The sequence below is a fragment of the Miniopterus schreibersii genome, assembly GCF_964146895.1.
Source record: "Miniopterus schreibersii genome assembly, chromosome: 13".
Taxonomy (NCBI): domain Eukaryota; kingdom Metazoa; phylum Chordata; class Mammalia; order Chiroptera; family Miniopteridae; genus Miniopterus; species Miniopterus schreibersii.
The window spans coordinates 29416043-29434327 of record NC_138113.1 but is presented as its reverse complement, the minus strand read 5'-3'; the positions used below and the strand labels follow the sequence as shown (position 1 = coordinate 29434327).

Genomic DNA, 18285 nt, shown 5'->3' with positions numbered 1-18285 from the left:
TATGATATTGCCTTTTAATAACTTGTCATCTGTACCAAATTCTGTAAAAGATGGCAGATAGAAGTATGATATTTGACTGAAGCAACTAATTCTTGGTGGTTATTATGTGGGTAAAATGAAATTATGATCAAAGATGTGCTTTATATATTGTAATGTCAGGGAAATATGGGATATTATTACTGAAGTAACTGATTTTAATTTTTTTTTTATTAGATAATATAGTTGGATCTAACAAAAACAGCACGATTTGTCCTGGTAAGTATAAATTTTTATTTTATGAACCTAATGCAAATAGTAAACTTTTTTCTACTCAGGGTACAATACATTTGTACAAGGTTAAGAAAGGCATATTTTCAACAAAAACAGAATACAAAAATACGTTCACTTTTTTCTTTATTACAAAGAAAATAGTCCACTTTCTCCAATGTAAAAACTGGAAAACTATTTTGAATTTTGTTTTTGTGTTTTTTCTGTAGATTTAGAACTTATTTTCTGATATTTTTTGAGAAGCGTCTGAACATTGATGATTTAGTTCATGCTTGTTTTGAAATTTAGTAAACTAAGACCAATTAGTTAGGAATTAGCATTCATACAGTCTTATGTTTAAGTTTTATTTGTGAATTTGAGTGTAAAGTGTTGTTTTTACTTGTAACATGTATACCAGGCATGGGCGTGGTAGTATAGAAAATATGCCTTTGTGTACCCAGCATCCTTTCTCTTCAACTGGGTTCATCAAAGCTCTAGGAAAACCAGTTTCAAATAAGGAGACAGTTCAGATATTGAATAACTAATTTCATGTCCTAACTTGGGAAAGTGAAAATAAGACATTTAATTAACACTGTAGGTCATTGTTGCAAAATCTTTTATATATAAAATTTTAGAATTGAGAAATTAAATGAGTTTGTTTTTATTTGTAAGGGACTAGTTCAAGTGTTTGCTGTAATCTGTCTGGAGCAACTAAAACTCTTTACTTGATTTAAAGTAGAAAAGATCTTTGAAATACCAGAATTGTATTTTGTATATTTAATGGTTGTTCTGTTATTAAAAAGAATGTTAATTTATTCCTAATAGAAACATAGTTCCACAAAATATTTGTGTATCATCTTCTTGAAAAATAAAATAGTTGTACTACATGATGTCAGTTATTTTTTTCTATTCTATAGGACTGTGATTCCATAAATTGCTCACAGTTTAATATTTCCTAATCTAAAACATTTATAATAGGTGTAGGTAATTACCTATATTAGCTCTTCAATTATATTCAATTTTGATGCTCAGGAAGCAGCTTGAAATCATTCCACGAATGTATAAACCAAAGACTTGAGAATAAAGCTAGTGCGTTTCAGTAGACCTCTCAGGGATATTATGGTTGGATGTTAAAAAGATTAGTGTTTTAAAAAAAAAATCCTCATATAACAGTTTTCACTTGATATTCAAGTAGCCAAAAATATCCTTTCCTTAAAGATATCTTTAAAGAAAGCATATTATTTTTTCTTGGGAATTTTGCATTGCACCACTTTAGGCAAAAAGTTTGAGGTACTTCATCTTTATTGTGGGCCCTTTTATAGATTTATTAATATTAATCATTAAAGCATGTCTTAAAGAAAATCTCAGTACATTGAGGGTTTTATTATCATGTTGGTATATCTTTATTGAGGTTTCTTTTTTCCTCTTAAAGTTATTAAATATTTTATACAGGAGCCTTAGAAAAGTATCTAGTTAGTAGGTGAAACTGACAGTGCTTCTGGAGAGTCTGCCTAATGAAAAAGTAAAAATGTATATAGCTTCTTTAATTGATATAAAAATGAGAAGGAAATAAAATTTTACTTTTGCTCTAAAATCTGGGATAAAAGCTTTATTCAAATGTATTGCAATATTTGATTTTCATGTGATGACTTTCTTTGCAGATAATTACCAAACAGCACAGCTGCTTGCCTTAATTTTGGAACTACTCACATTTTGTGTGGAGCATCACACATATCACATAAAAAACTATATTATGAACAAGGATTTGCTAAGAAGAGTCTTGGTCTTGATGAATTCAAAGCACACTTTCCTGGCATTGTGTAAGTAGCAATTTAAGTGAACAGTCTACTAAAATGTTTAAAGGAACAACATTTTTTATAGAGATAAAAGCCAAAGTTACCCATGTGAATTTATTTTTTAGCAGTATATATGCTGTGAAAGAGATGACTATGAGAGCCTGGCCGGGCATGGCTCAGCAATTGAGCGTCGACCTAGGATCCAGGCGATTGGGGTTTAATTCCTGGTCAGGGGACATGCCCGGGTTGCACGGGCTAGGCAGCCGATCAATGACTCTCTCATCATTGATGTTTCTATTTCTCTCTCCCCCTTTCCTTTCCTCTCTCTGAAATTAATAAATATATATATATTTTTCAAAAAAAGATGACTGTGAGAAATACTGATCTTTTATGTTTATTTTCTAAATATGTTTTCATTTATTTCAGAGAGAGGAAGGAAGAGATAGAAACATCAATGATGAGAGTCATTGATCAGCTGCCTCCTGCACCCCCCTCCCCCCCACACACACACAGTGGGGATCGAGCCCGCAATCCAGGCATGTGCCCTGACTGGGAATCAAACCGTGACCTCATGGTTCATGGGTCCATGCTCAACCACTGAGCCACACTGGCAAGGCACTGATCTTTTATTTAAAGGATAAGAGGAATAGGTCGTAGTGCTTCCTCACCCATACACACACATTTGCTCACATTTAGATTCAATTAGCTTAACTGAGATAATACCCTGTGCAGTGATAACATTTCACTAATAGACCCAGTCCTGCTATCTTTTACCTCTGCTTCATCAAACTGCCATTTAGTAGTGACTCTCTTTATATTTTGAGATAGGGGCCTTGATATGTTTTTGTATAACTCAGGTTATTTATTGAACTTGTAAGAAATATTTGCAATAATTTTGACTTTTGGCAAACTATGTGTTTTTCTTTCCTCTTCAAAATTTCACCTGCAAATAGAGATAGATAAGCTCCCTTCTCCTTCCAAACAAAAAGAGTTTTGTGGCTTTTTTTCTTAGCATAAAAATTATAGTTAAATTTAAGCATTAACTTAATGTGTAGAGAAAAGGTTAATCTCCCTGCTACTTCCTTTATTTTTAAGGCCTTAAAGTAGCCACTGTTAACTGCCTGCACTATTTCTTGTCTATTCGTTTTTCCATACTTGTACAAATTTACATAAACATATTCACACACACATTTTTTTATTTTTACAAAAACAGGATTATACTAACACACTTCTCAGTCCCATAATAGTACTCTAGGTCATTGGATATGGTGTGGACCAATTTTTGTTTCCTAAACATAGTTGAGTAACATTTCCTAGAGTGGCTCTTCCACATTTACTTTACCATTCTTTAATACATGGGTTACAAAATTGTTTTGGTATTTTGCCACTCCAAACAACACTGTAGTAAGTAGTCTAGTTTATAAATCTTTTATGTACTAGTTGATTTTTTCCGTAGGGTAGATTCCCAATAATGGGATTGCCAGGACAAAATATTTATATATAGCCTCTGGATTTCTTTCCCAAAAGATTAAAGCACTTGACATTCTTCTAGCACTGAGTGTTACTGGTTTTTTTAAAAATATTATCAAGCTGATGATGGAAAATGTGCCATTTCCTTTGTGTTTTAATTTACATTTTTCTTGACAACATTTTTTTTTTATTTTAGTGCTTTTGTATTTTATCTGTTACGAATTAACTGTTATCTTTTTCTTAGAGCTCTTTTTATATTAGAGATACTACCACTTTATCACATTTTGGGGAAACTGTCTGTCTCATTTGTCTTTTGTTTTGATCTTTATTCATGGTATTGTTTTCCATATAATTATTTTAAAATTCTTATATATCTCTTCTTTTTATGGCTTTTGGGTTTTTTGTCTTTCTTAGGAAAGTCTCCTATGTCCTAAGATTATACAAATATTCTCAATTTCCTCAATTCTCAATAATATTTTTATGTTTTACATTTATATATGTAATACATCTGAATTTTTTTTTTTGCATCTATCTTTGTTCTCTTCTAAATGGATAGCCAGTTGTGCAAACATCTTTATTAAATGAACTAGTTTCTTTACTGAATTAAAATAATCGCTTTTGTTATACACTAAGTTATCATATATACTTGTGTCTTATTTCTGGGCCGTCTATTCTTTTATTTCACCAGGTGAAATAAAGGGGATGTTTATTTTTGTGCCGTTATAGTCTCTCTCTGCTGTAAAGTTTAATATCTGCGAAGTGCCCCTCACCTTTTATTTTTTTTTATTTATTTATTTATTTATTTATTTATTTATTTATTTATTTATTTATTTTTTCCTCACCAAAGGGTATGTCTATTGATTTGAGAGAGAGGAAGGGGGAGAGTGCGCAAGAGAGACATCAATGTGAGAGAGAAATCAGTCCATTCATTGCCTTCCATATGCGCCCTGACCATCCCTCAACCCTTTGATGTGTGGGACAACACTCCGACCAACTGAGCCACCCAGCCAGGGTCTCCCTCACTTTTCTTATTTGTAATGTTCTTGCTTCTTGGACATTTTTTTCTTTCACAGTACCTTAAAAAATTAATCTAGTTCATTCTGATTCCGTTTATATAAATTTTTTATTAATTTAAGAAGGGTTCTCCTGGTAGGCTTTTCTGTCTAGTTTTCTATAACTAGTCCTTTTTCATTACTGTAGAATAGTTCAATTTCTATGGATATATTATAATTGAACGAATCTCCAGTATTTAAATGTTTATATTGCTTCAAGATTTCTACTGTTAAAAGCATTGTGGTTTTTAACTATAGCTTTGCTTGCATGTCAGTTCATTCACCAGCAAGCAGTATATGAGAGTGCCCATTTGCTCACATCTTTGCTAATACTTCATTCTTTTTCATCTTAAGTAAACTATTTCTTATCCCACCACAAAAAGAGGTGATGTGATAAGTCTAGCACTTCTCTCCACACTTGTTTAGTGTTACAGGTACCATAAGTTTTTACCTTATATGTCCTGTTTCTGTTTTATTCTCAGATAATATTTAGAACCTCTTTCAATAGTCACACAACTTCTTTTAATGACTTCCATCCATCAACAGAGGGTTGAAATGAAAGATGACTTATAAAATTGGAAATCTTATATTTTTAAAGATTTGGTTACTGGCATCAATAGATTAATTTAAACTACTTAGAGGAAAGGTTACAAGTTAAAGAATGAACAAACATAAAAATAAGGGATTAGCCTGGCCAGTGTAGCTCAGTGGTTAAGCATTGACCCGTGAACCAGGAGATGGATTGTGGGCTCTATCCCTGGTGGGGAGCATGGGGAAGGCAGCAGATCAATGATTCTCTCTCATCATTGATGTTTCTGTCTGTCTCTCCCTCTCCCTTCCTCTCTCTAAAAATCAGTAGAGACATAAAAATAATAATAAGGGATTAAAATACAGTCTTTAGTAATGTTAGCAGTAACATTGTAAAATTTGTTTAGCTTTATTTAGCTAGGGAAAAGACTAGTTAAAAGGAAAATTTTTTTTCAGTATTATAAAATGTGAAAAGCCAAATTGTACTATTTTATTTGTTACTCTATTGTTTTTTTACAAACATAGTCTGAAGGTAAAATAGTTCATAAGCAATCGGTAAACAAGAGAATGATGTTATAATGTGGAAGTGGTATTGATTTTTCCAAGGCAAAGAGAGTTGAAATAGTGAAAAGTAAAAATCATTTAGCCCTCTGTTAAAACCCAGCAAGGGACCCCTTTGGCTATGTTTTCAGAAAATTTTAAAGCAGCACCTCCCTCCACAGTTCCCTTCCCCAGAGAGGCAGGCTATCTTGGCTCTTGACAGTTTGTACCACTCCTGTGCCCACCTTAATGACAGCCCCCTACTAATTCTGAGCTGCCTTTCACTTCATTGTCTCCATATCCACCCACACTGCTCTAAGTATGACCAACATTTGTGTTTTGAGATTTTTGTGTATTTTTTAATCTTTGTTCTGGACCTAACCTGCCTAGATAGATCTCCAAATTGCCATTTACTGAGTTTTTTTGTTAGCTCTGGCTACTAAAGTTGTACAGGTTTTAAGTGTTCTTCCCCTGTATTTTTCTCAAAACCTTTTAGTGCACAGTTTTGGTTTTTATTCTAGAAGAACATGTACATTGTTTTATGTAAAAATATCTGTATAATGATTAAATTAGTAAGATCATTGACTTATTCCCGGAATTATTTTTAATTAGGTGCTCTTCGTTTTATGAGGCGGATAATTGGCCTTAAAGATGAATTTTACAATCGTTACATCACCAAGGGAAATCTTTTTGAGCCGGTTATAAATGCTCTTCTGGATAATGGAACTCGGTACAATCTGTTAAATTCAGCTGTTATTGAGTTATTTGAATTTATAAGAGTGGTAAGTTTATATTAAAGGATTCTTAGTAAAGTAAAATAATTGTATGTTTAGTGATGTTAATATTAAATTGTGAAATTTAGCATATCCTTTTAACCCATATTTATTCTGTAATCTTCCATTTATTGGCCAAGTGTTTCAGGATCAAATTTGTCATATGTGGCCATTTCAGTCAAGCATATCATTCATGTGATGTCTTTGATTGATTGTAGGGGTAGTGTTAAAAATGAAGAGAAAGGTTGAAAATAATTCTTTTGTTAGACATTGATATGCAATGCATAAAAATAGTATGTCATGGAATTTTAAGTTGAGATCAGGGAGTTAGATGGACTACTCTGCCTTATTTTACAGGTGAGGGACTTGAGATACCCAAGTGATTAAATGACCTATTCAAGAGCATACATTTATTTGGTTAGGAGCACAGTCAGGGTTTGAAGTATGTTACAGCTCAATTTCAGGCAACAAAAGATTTGTCAGAAAAAGACCTGGAGAGAGCTCTAAATGAATAACGGGTAAGACGTAACTGTAGAACTGATAGAATAAATTTGCCCTCTCTCACACACCGAAATCATTCCACCAGGGAAACTAGCCACATGGTTAGAAAGAACTTGAAAAAAGAAAGTCAAAGCTAGAAATACATTTTCTATTTATGTTTCTTACAAATCAGATTTCTAGTGATGACATACTGTTCTCATATGGAGATTATTTGAGCAGCTGGGTTGTTTTTCTAATATTGGTCACTTGCCAAGAGTATGATAGTCAAAAGAATGAAGAGGATAGAAGTACTGTCCTTAGCCTTAGAAAAGAGGAAATGTAGTTAACTAGCTCAAGCTCACCAAGTGTCAACCCAGATTCACAGTACACTGTCCTGATGAATCAGAGATTAACTTTTACATTTTTTCCTTTAAAATTTTTGATGATATACTAATAAAGTAAGTCATAGGGTTCACAAACCCCTACCTATTGCTGTGATTGAGTTTGTTTTTCTGAAAATAGAAATGGTTGATAATTGTACATTGAATCTCAAAGGTTAACTTTTCTTTTAGACCATTTTACCTAGATTTCTAATTTTCCTTCTCTGCATTTTTTTTTTTTTTTAATTGAGATGTCCAGGGAAACTCACTTAAAGACTTAAAATCCTTTATGCGGTCAGATTATGGTGGATCTTTAAAAGAAGTGGCCTGTATATTTCTTACTAGTATTAAAGTCCTGAATCGCAACTTCAATTATTTTTAATAATGAGCCTGCTTTGTACCCCTGTATTGCAGTGATCATTTAGAATGGTTCATTTAGAATTGAGAAGTTGTTACTACCAGTTTATTTCACAAAGATTATACCATTAGAAGACGGGAATAAGCAAGTAGTATTCCAGTTAATAGTTTATCTGATCTGTATATGTAATATAGTATGAGGAATCTATGTTTATATTTTAGGTAAAATTTATTCCATTTTGATAGATAGGATGTCATGTTAAATGAGAAGTCATTAAGTAGTACCTAACGTTTATTAAAATATAATTTCAAAATCCGCTTTCTAATTTGCCTTGTGCTCTTGATCAGGCCATCCAACTTCTCTCAGAGCCTCAGTTTTCCTTCTCTGTAAAATCAGTATAATAATTAGGAGGATCAAGTGAAATTGTACGTGAAAATGCTTTTTAAATTGTGATGTGCTGTGTAAGTGTAAAAATAGACAGAAGGCATAAACTACATCCACTTACTTTCAAAATGTTCTTTATAATCCCCCAAAAGGGCTCCAGTGAATTGCTTCTCCTTTTTTCCAAGTTTTCTGTGGAGTCCTGGCTCATGTATAAAGAAACTAGAACATTTATTTTTGGAAGGTGATTTTGAAAAACCTTTTTTGATCAGTTTTGGAATTATTTTTAAGTTTTCCCTCCTAACAAGCATTGTATTATATTTGAAATCTAAATTTTGTGCTTATACAGGAAGATATCAAGTCTCTTACTGCACATATAGTTGAAAACTTTTATAAAGCACTTGAATCGATTGAATATGTTCAGACATTCAAAGGATTGAAGACTAAATATGAGCAAGAAAAAGACAGACAAAATCAGAAACTGAACAGGTATTGTTTAAGTATATTGCATTTATAGCCTATAAATTCATGTCCAAAATTGTCCGTAGTTGGAGCTGAAATTTACCAGGCATTTCCTTTCCATCACTAGATAGGACAGCATTATATGTAAGAGGGTGGGATACCCTCCCTACCCTAAATTGTTTTATATGAAAAACTAAACTCCAAGATAAATTTTTAGTATATAAATGTTACCCAGTAAAATCGTTTCAGCTCCCCTCGGGTATAGTAATTATTCTCAGACTTCACCTTGAACTGACTGCAGCCGCTCAGTGTCCGCCGTCCTCCCTTACAGCGTGCCATCCATCCTGCGCAGCAACAGGTTCCGCAGGGACGCCAAGGCCGTGGAGGAGGAGGAGGAGATGTGGTTCACCGAGGACGACGAGGAGGAAGGGAAGGCGGCCGCGGCGCCCGGGGAGAAGCCTAAGCCGGAAGATGACTTCCCAGACAGCTATGAGAAGTTCATGGAAACTAAGAAAGGTATTGCAAGTTTGCATTTTTGAATAGTGCATCCTATTATAATTCTTACAGAGATTATTCATTTCCTTGTAAAGATCTGGTCATTGTTTATAAAAAGCATGAAAGACGTTATTTTTATGCTGAATCATAATTTTTATATTTTGCACTTTTTCTAAATTTGTTTGGCATTTATTTTCATGTTTTTCCTGAAGCTTGCTATTTTACAGTCGTCTTCCCTTGCTATTTAGAAATTGCATTGTCTGCTTACACTTTGCCTTCTATGAACAGCTGTGGCTTCTTTTCTATTCTGAAATCTGCAGTAATAACAGATAACATACAGATCCGTAGACATGTTCCAGAGCACTCTGCCATTTACTGCTCAGGAAACTAAGTGCAAAGTAACTTTGCTCTTTGAAATTTTAAAATCATTGTAAAATTTTTTATTTTATTTTTTTTTATTGAATTTATTGGGGTGACATTGGTTAATAAAATTATATAGGTTTCAGGTGTATAATTCTATAATTCATCATCTGTACACTATATTGTGTATTCACTACCCCAGGTCAAGTCTGCTTCCATCACCATCTATTCCTCCTTTACTCCCTTCTACATCCCCCCACCCAAAAGTTTTATAAAGATAATATCAAGAGAAATAAAAGTAAAATTTCCCATCTTTCCAGAGAACTAATCACTTTAATTCTATGGTCTGAGTAATTACCAATATTAGAGTACTCATCCAAATGTTTAATAAAAATGTGTATCTTGAAAGGAAAAAGCACTTCCTGGACTTATATATAAGTTTTTTATTTTGAATGTGAGATTTCTAAAGGTATTTCTTATTAGTTAGTGTTTCATTAGTTATTGTATTTTCCCTGAAACTGTTATTTTCAGCTTCACTCATTTTCCACTCATTAGTGCCCTAAGTTCCATTTATTTTAGCCTACAGGAGCGAATAGCCTATTAAAATGTCCTAAGGAATAGGCACCTTTTAGTAGCCATATTCGTCTACCTTTACTCATTGCAGGCACTGTGCTGACTGACTACTCTCGAAAGAGGCAGTGAGGCCAAACTTACTGTATCCAATTAAAAATCAAATACAAAAAAAATAGTAGCAACCAGATGTCAAAGGATGGTAGACACCTGTCTCATAAAAGATGTCCACACAGGAACATGGAATATTCAGGAAATAAGATTGATATCATTGTCTTTAGGAATTTGAAATATTAGCTTGTGGGGGATTATTAGGTGTTTATAGGACCATAGAAGTATAGAGTCAGTGGGTGAAAGCTGCAGGGAGACAAAGAAAGAAGCAACTAAAGTGTCCTTGTAAGTGTCCTAGATACAGCAGTGTAGAATTCTAGCATAGGGTGGCTGATTTGTTATGTGATTATTTTTTTTAATGGTTTTATTGATTTGAGAGTAAGAGAGAGAGAGACATCGGTGTGAGAGAGAAACTGATCGGTTGCCTCCCAGAAGCACCCTAACCCGAGATCAAACCTGCAACCTGGGTATGTGCCCGGACAGGGATTCGAACCAGCAACCTTTCAACTGAGCCACACCAGCCAGGGCTTGTTATTTGATTCTAAAGTTCCTTTTTAATGCTGAGATTTCTAAGATTCCAACTAATAAAGACATATCACTGTACACGTCATGCTTCTCTACTCTTTTAGCTCTTATAAAGCAAAGACAATGTTTTATAAGTTTTTCTTTTCAGATACTTTGACTTAGCAATATTTACTGATATAGGTTCAAAATTTTACTTTCGCTTTAGCAAAAGAAAGTGAAGACAAGGAAAACCTTCCCAAAAGGACATCTTCTGGTGGCTTCAAATTTACTTTCTCCCACTCCACCAGTGCTGCTAATGGAGCAAACAGTACAAACAGTAAATCCGTAGTGGCGCAGACACCACCAGCAAGTTCTAATGGATCCTCTTCTAAAACTACAAACTTGGCTACATCAGTAACAGCCACCAAGGTATGTGAAACTGCTCTACACATAAATAAACTTTGCTTTTTTTTCCAATCTTTGAAATTATTTTATGTTTACTGGAGTAAATTTGGATAATAATGATTTAAAAGAAGAAAACGCACGTCATCAGAGAATATGAGACTGCTAACATTTGATTGATTTTTCTTTAGGTATGTGGGTTTCTTTATCTGACACATAATTGAGGTCTTTCTATAAACAGTTTCGTATCCTGCTTTTATTTATTTATTGTAAGAATTTTTATGTTACTAAAACATTGTTGGTGACTGTAGAATTTCATTTTATTTAGCTATATCATGATATTTGTAAGTGTCCCCTCCCCCCCAGTAATATTTTGGAACATATAAGTTGATTCTGATATTTTACTGATATGACTACTAGTGTTGTTGCATTTTAAATTATTTTCTTGGATAAATGAGTAGAATGTTTTCATACATAGTGTCAAATTCCTCTCCTGAAAGTCTATGCTGATTTATGTTACAGCAGGCATCATATGAGTGTGCTTGGCTCACTGCAGCTTTGCCAGTGTTGCTATCATTATTTTTAACCTTTGCCAGTCAGGGAGAGGAGACAGTATATATCTTATTCCCAGTCCTGTGTCCTTTGTTAGTAGTTAGGTTGAATGTTAGCCTTTTGAATTTGCTCTTCTGTAAGTTAATCTGTTCATAGTCTTGCCTTTTATTTTTTATTATTATTTATTTATTTTTTTATTTTTATCCTCACCAGAGGATATTTTTCCATTGCTTTTTCAGAGAGAGTGGAAGGGGGAGAGAGAGAGGCATCGATGTGAGAGAGACACATCAATTGGTTGTCTCCCCCACGGGTCCCAGACCAGGGCCAGGGATTGAGCCTGCAACCAAGGTACATGCCCTTGGTGGAACTGAACCTGGGACCCTTTATTCCGCAGGCCAACGCTCTAACCACTGAGCCAAACTAGCTGGCCAGTCTTGCCTTTTAAAAGTTAGCTTCTTTTTTTTCTTTTTTTTTATTCAAAATATTAGAGATGTCCCTTTTTTCCCCCATTGACCCCTTCCACCCCACACCCACTCCCCTCCCCAGGCCTTCACCACACTATTGTGTGTCCATGGGTTATGCATATATGCATATAGATTCCTTGGTTAATCTCTCCCCACCCACCCACCCCCACCTTCCCTCTGAGATTCATCAGTCTGATCCATGCTTCCATGTCACTGAATCTATTTTGTTCATCAGTTTATTAAGTTCTTTAGATTGCACATATATGTGAAATCATGTGATATTTGTCTTTCTCTGCCTGGTTTATTTTGCTTAGCATAATATTCTCCAGGTCCATCCATACTGTCCCAAAGGGTACGAGATCCTTCTTTACGGCTGCATGGTATTCCATGGTGTAAATGTACCACAGCTTTTTATCCACTCATCTACTGATGGGCATTTGGGCTATTTCCAGATCTTAGCCATTGTAAATTGTGCTGCTATGAACATTGGGGTGGATATATTCTTTCTGATTAGTGTTTCAGGATTCTTAGGATATATTCCTAGAAGTGGGATCACTGGGTCAAAAGACAGTTCCATTTTTAATTTTTTAAGGGACCTCCATACTGTTTTCCATAGTGGCTGCCCCAGTCTGCATTCCCACCAGCAGTGTACCAGGGTTCCCCTTTCTCCACACCCTCGCCAGCACGTGTCGTTTGTTGATTTGTTTATGGCAGCCATTCTGACAGGTGTGAAGTGATACCTCTTTGTGGTTTTAATTTGCATCTCTCTGATGATTATCACTGTTGAGCATTTTTTCATGTCTCTTGGCCATCTGTATGTCCTCTTTGGAGAAGTGTCTATTCAGGTCCTTTGCCCATTTTTTAATGGGATTGTTTGTCTTCCTCTTGCGGAGTTGTATGAGTTCTTTATACATTTTGGAAATTAGCCCCTTATCAGATGCATCCTTGGCAAATATATTCTCCCATACCGTGGGGTTCCTTTGCATTTTGAGGCTGATTTCTTTTGCTGTGCAGAAGCTTTTCAATTTGATGTAGTCCCATTTGTTTATTTTTTCTTTTGTTTCTCTTGCCCTAGGTGATGTATCAGTGAAAATTCCACTACACGAGATATCTGTGACTTTACTGCTTAAGTTTTCTTCCAGGATTTTTATGGTTTCATGACTTACATTTAAGTCTTTTATCCATTCTGAATTTATTCTTCTGTATGGACTATGTTGGTGATCGTTTCATTTTTTTACATGTATCTGTACAATTTTCCCAACACCATTTATTGAAGAGACTGTCTTTACTCCATTGTATGCGCTTGCCTCCTTTGTCAAATATTGATTGACCATAATGGCGTGGGTCTATTTCTGGGGTCTCTGTTCTGTTCCATTGATCTATATGTCTGTTGTTGTACCAATACCAGGCTGTTTTGATTACAGTGGCTTTGTAATAGTTTGACACCCTGTAAAGCGGTCCCTCCAACTCTATTCTTCTTTCTCAAGATTGCTACCGCTACTCGGGGTCTCTTTTGGTTCCAGATAAAATTTTGGAATATTTGTTCTAGCTCTTGTGAAATATACTGTTGGTATTTTAATGGGAATTGCATTGAATCTATAGATTGCTTTGGGTAGTATGGACATTTTAATGATATTAATTCTTCCAATCCATGAACACGGTATATTCTTCCACTTGTTTATATCTTCCTCTATTTCCTTTTTCAGTGTCCAGTAGTTTTCCGAGTACAGGTCTTTTACATCCTTGGTTAAGTTTATTCCAAGGTATCTTATTTTTTTAGTTGCAATGATAAATGGTATTTTTTTTAGTGTCTCTTTCTGAGAGTTCATTGTTGGTGTATAAAAATGCCTTCAATTTTCAGATGTTAATTTTGTATCCAGCTACCTTGCCAAATTCACTTATCAAATCTAGTAGTACTTTGGTGGAGTCTTTAGGGTTTTCTCTGTACAGTATCATGTCATCTGCAAATGATGACAGTTTTACTCCCTCCTTTCCAATTTGGATACCTTTTATGTTTTCTTCCTGTCTGATGTTTGTGGCTAGGACTTCCAGTACTATGTTGATCCGAGTGGTGAAAGCAGACAACCCTGTCTTGTTCCTGTTTTTAAGGGAAATGGTTTTAGTTTTTGACCACTGAGTATGATGCTGGCTGTAGGTTTGTCGTATTTCCTAGCTGTATTGACAATATATTCTTTACTCATTTTTTCCTGCTCTTTTTTTCTATACTGTTTTTCTTTTCTACAATAAATAAAATGTCAGTTCTTTCATTTGTTGCCATAGTTATATGCCTATCGATAATTTTTTCACTACCTCTAAGATTAGTTCCCGCATAGCTTCCCCCTTGGAGACATCTCTCTTGAAGTCTCCCATCCTGTTCCAGCCTTGATTGGTTGCTCTCTAGACTTGCTGCACAGCTGGTTTTAAGGCTGCCTCTCTCATCACCCTAATACTTCCATTTACCTCTCTCCTTTTCTTGTATTGATTATTTCTGGACCTCATTGCTCTGTTCTCTTTCTTGAATTCCCCTATCATTTGGGTAGAGCATATCCTCTAACAGTGCCCTGTACAGAATTTAAATTTATTCTTCCATTTTCAACCTGGTACTTTATTCTTGCCCTTTACTGTGCCTGCAGAACAGAACCTTTCTGGTTCATTTTCTTTATAGTTGGTGGTTATGGAAGAGCAGGAATCTCCTGGAGGAGGGGCTTGCAGGTGGGGGAATGGATTGTAGAATTGAGGACTCAGTTGTCTGTTTTACTGACATGACTTAACTGTCTTCCCTGCTTTCCCCAGTATTTTGGTGCCTTTACTTCCTACTTCTTTCTTGGGTTAAGTCAAATCAGTTCATTCTTGACACTCTTCTCTGTTAAAAATGAGTTACTAGCTCTTGCCTCTGATTTCTCTTTTCCAAAAATGCCTTGACTGCTTTCATTTGTTTTCTCCTTTCCTATTTCGTCTTTGTTAAAATATACTTTTTAAAATTTCTTTGTGTGTATGTGTGTCAATACTATATTTTTGTCCTTTTAAAATTTCTTTACTTTGATTTTCATGAGCTTTCAGGAGACAATGGAAGTAAACGTATTTATCAGTCTTCCAGCAACTTAGTAAGCTCGACCTCTCCTCCAATTATACAAATGTAATACTTTTTAAAAGTTAGCACTAAGAAAGAAAAAAAAGTAGATGAATTTTATTTATGAATACAAATGCATAAATCTTTAACAATTTAACATATCCATATGGTATTCCATATACAAAGATGATTCTCAATCAATTTCATTAATAGATGAGAAAAGCTATTGTCAGAAACACAGTTTTTTTAAGAGAATATAATACCTTGGGGAAGCAATCAAAATGTCCAACAGGGAATTTAACTATATGATGGTATATTCATACCATGGAATACTAGGGTTTAAAAGAATGAAATAGAACTTTGTCTACTAACATAAAATGTTTTCTGTAATGTGTGTGGATTTTTGTTGTTGGTTTTCTTTTGTTAATCCTCACATTAGGATATTTTTCCCACTGCTTTTTCAGAGAGAATGGAAAGGAGGGAGGGAGGAGGAGAGAGACATCGATGTGAGAGAGACACATGGACTGGTTGCCTCCCACATGCACCCCAACTGGGGGCGGGGAGCAAATCCAAAGCCCTGCATGCCTTTGACCAGGAATCATACCTGGGACCCTTCAGTGCCTGAGCCGATGCTCTAACCAGAGAGCCACACTGGCCAGGGCAACTATGTGTTTTTAAGTGAACACAGCTGTACAAGGGTCAATATAATTGCAGTCTGAAATACATACATGAGAAAGAGACTCAGAAGAGACTTCCTGTCACTGACTGGCTAGTCTCTACTTTCAAATTAGAGAAATGAACTAGTTCATCTCCAAGGTCCTTACAGTTCCAAATGTCATGATTCCTTGTCAGCCCTACTGTTTGGAAATAATTATTTTTCCACAGTGAAATTTTGCTGAATTGAATTGTGAGATATCATTAAAAATCCTAAAGAAATGGAGAAGTTGAGGGTAGCTAAGAGTGCCACCAGTTTTTACTAAGTGTTCGTAATTTCAGGCAATTCCTTTATCAGATTCAGGTATCTCTATTTAAGTAACATGGTTTTTTTTAAAAAAACTTATTCTTCAACAGGGAAGTTTGGTTGGTTTAGTGGATTATCCAGATGATGAAGAGGAAGATGAAGAAGAAGAAACATCTCCCAGGAAAAGACCTCGCCTTGGCTCATAAAACCTTTACTGGGGACCCTCCACATGTGGTCTCACTAAAATGCTGCAGCTGTTCAATGAGCTGAAAATCTGAATCTGAAAGCTTTCTCACTTGAACTTACAAATATACAAGGAGTAGCAAAAGACACTCGGTGTTTCAGCTAGGAGCGTTTGCTTCTGTAAAAAACAGGCTTCCCAGGAACTTGATCGCTTGCTAGTAATTAAAGGGTTTGCCTTACAGGCTGTCAAAAAAAAAAGGTTAGTAACCAGAACCTGGGAGACAGCTTCTCAGCAAGGAAGCTCTCAGGTTTGGGGACGGTTTTAGGGGCGGGACAAGGTTGATAAAATAATATTAATGCAGGGTTGCTCCAGGGGGGTGTCGATGTAGAAGCAGTTATAAAACTTCAGTTGAAAACCCAATACTTGTCTAATGGTGCTGGCCATGTTGTTCTTTTAATCAGTTGCCTCTTTTTAAAAGAAATTTTTACAGAAAACAGGTTCAATTATCATAAAAAAAGAAGTCAAGCTGTTGAGACCATTTCTTTGAAGATTTAACAGAAATTCAACCTTTCTATATAGTTGGAGGGAAGTACACCCTGTATTTCAGCACATGTTGCGTTTTCTACACCAGGAATTTTCATATGTATTTTGATGAAAACAAACAAGCTGGATTCAAAATGGACAGTTTTGTTCATGTAACTTTAAAATCAGCACTTTTGGAGATAACAGATGCCAAGAATCAGTACAATAGTATTCCAAAATGATTTTCTGTAGAAACGGAAGTAGATTGAACAGAATGTTTTCAGCTGCCTATCAGTACAATCTTTTGTGGAAGATACTTTGAAGTTACTTTCTGCTTTGTTAGGAAATTTCTGTCTCCAGAGTTGCAGGCAATTTTTAAAGTATAATTTATAAAGACTAACATACAAAGAATAGTGCTGAATTCAGCGGAATTTAATATGTAGAGGCCATTTTGATCCAAGAAGTTATTTCATTGTCAGTATGCAGCACATGAAGCTTTTCCATAAACAAACAAGGGTATAAGTAATACGAAAGCTGCTTTTTTTTTTTTTTTTTTTTTTTTTAAGAGTAAAAGCACATTCCATGTACGTCAATGAACTTAAAATAATAAGTTGAGGCAAACAAGAGGTTTTATTTTTAGAACAAGCAAGTTAACTGTAAATATTTTAATGCTAGTTTGCTCATCTGTGATCTGAGATAATGCTGATAAAAAACATCCCCCAAACTACAGTTTAATGCATTGGGAAAAAAATAAAAAAATAGTAATTCCAGCTATAATCTTCAGATCACCCTTGTAATGTGTTATGGGTCCATTTTTCTTGGAATAGCATAAACTAAAGCAGTTTTCCCTGTTTTGGAGATTTTGTAGTTAATTTTAATTTTGGTTATTATTTGGAAAAGATGGGCTGTTTGTGTAGATATGAAGTATAGTTTTTCCATAAAACAGATGTTTATTTTGTATTAAAAATACCACTGTACTTGTTTTACACCATTTGTATACATGTGGTGATATTAATGCTGAACTGTAAAATTCAGGAATTAAAATGTGACCCTGTAATTCTATGATTGTTGTTTTTGTTTGGTTTGTTGTAAATATAAGTTAACTCCATTTGAGATATGTCCATTTTACACTTATCCTTTAAAAGCCAATAAATTATCCATATTTATTATGAACTACTAGGTCATACACCAATCTGAATGAAAGAATTCTAAACAAATGAGGGTCAACTGCACTTTAAATATCACCGGCTTTACTTTTAGAAGGTGCGCCTCTGGCAAAGTCCCAGCACCAAAGCATCATGACATGGGGCTATCACCACCTCTTTGATTACAGGTACATATAATGAAAAAGACTTTCCACCTCATAAAATAAGTGACTTAAGATCACTTAAACCAAGATCAGTAACATTACCATATGAATACATTTTCTTTCAAACAAGTTTACTCTTGACTTTTCCTGGTTAATTTTAAGTTCCAGTAGGAAGTAGTGCCTTTAAGAGTTTCTTTAATTTTCCTTTCTGAAGAACTGCCATGAGTCTTAGACATTTAAATCATCGTTGTCATAGGAACCTTTTCTTATAGCACAAATTGAACTTTTTTTTCAATTACAGAATAACACTTGGTA

The 18285-nt window shown here is 34.7% G+C and overlaps 1 protein-coding gene across 2 annotated transcripts in view; it reads left to right on the top strand.

Moving 5' to 3' along the window:
- PPP4R3B (protein phosphatase 4 regulatory subunit 3B) overlaps positions 1 to 17723 on the top strand; it is a 46980-nt gene extending 29257 nt beyond the window's left edge. For both annotated transcript variants that reach the window (XM_081156082.1, XM_081156083.1), the window contains 7 exons: positions 214 to 255; positions 1908 to 2066; positions 6245 to 6414; positions 8354 to 8493; positions 8798 to 8982; positions 10733 to 10935; positions 16066 to 17723. In XM_081156082.1, coding sequence (XP_081012208.1) covers positions 214 to 255; positions 1908 to 2066; positions 6245 to 6414; positions 8354 to 8493; positions 8798 to 8982; positions 10733 to 10935; positions 16066 to 16161 — 995 coding nt within the window. In that variant the 3' untranslated portion in view covers positions 16162 to 17723. The remainder of the gene's footprint in view (positions 1 to 213; positions 256 to 1907; positions 2067 to 6244; positions 6415 to 8353; positions 8494 to 8797; positions 8983 to 10732; positions 10936 to 16065) is intronic.
- Positions 17724 to 18285: the final 562 nt, after the last annotated feature.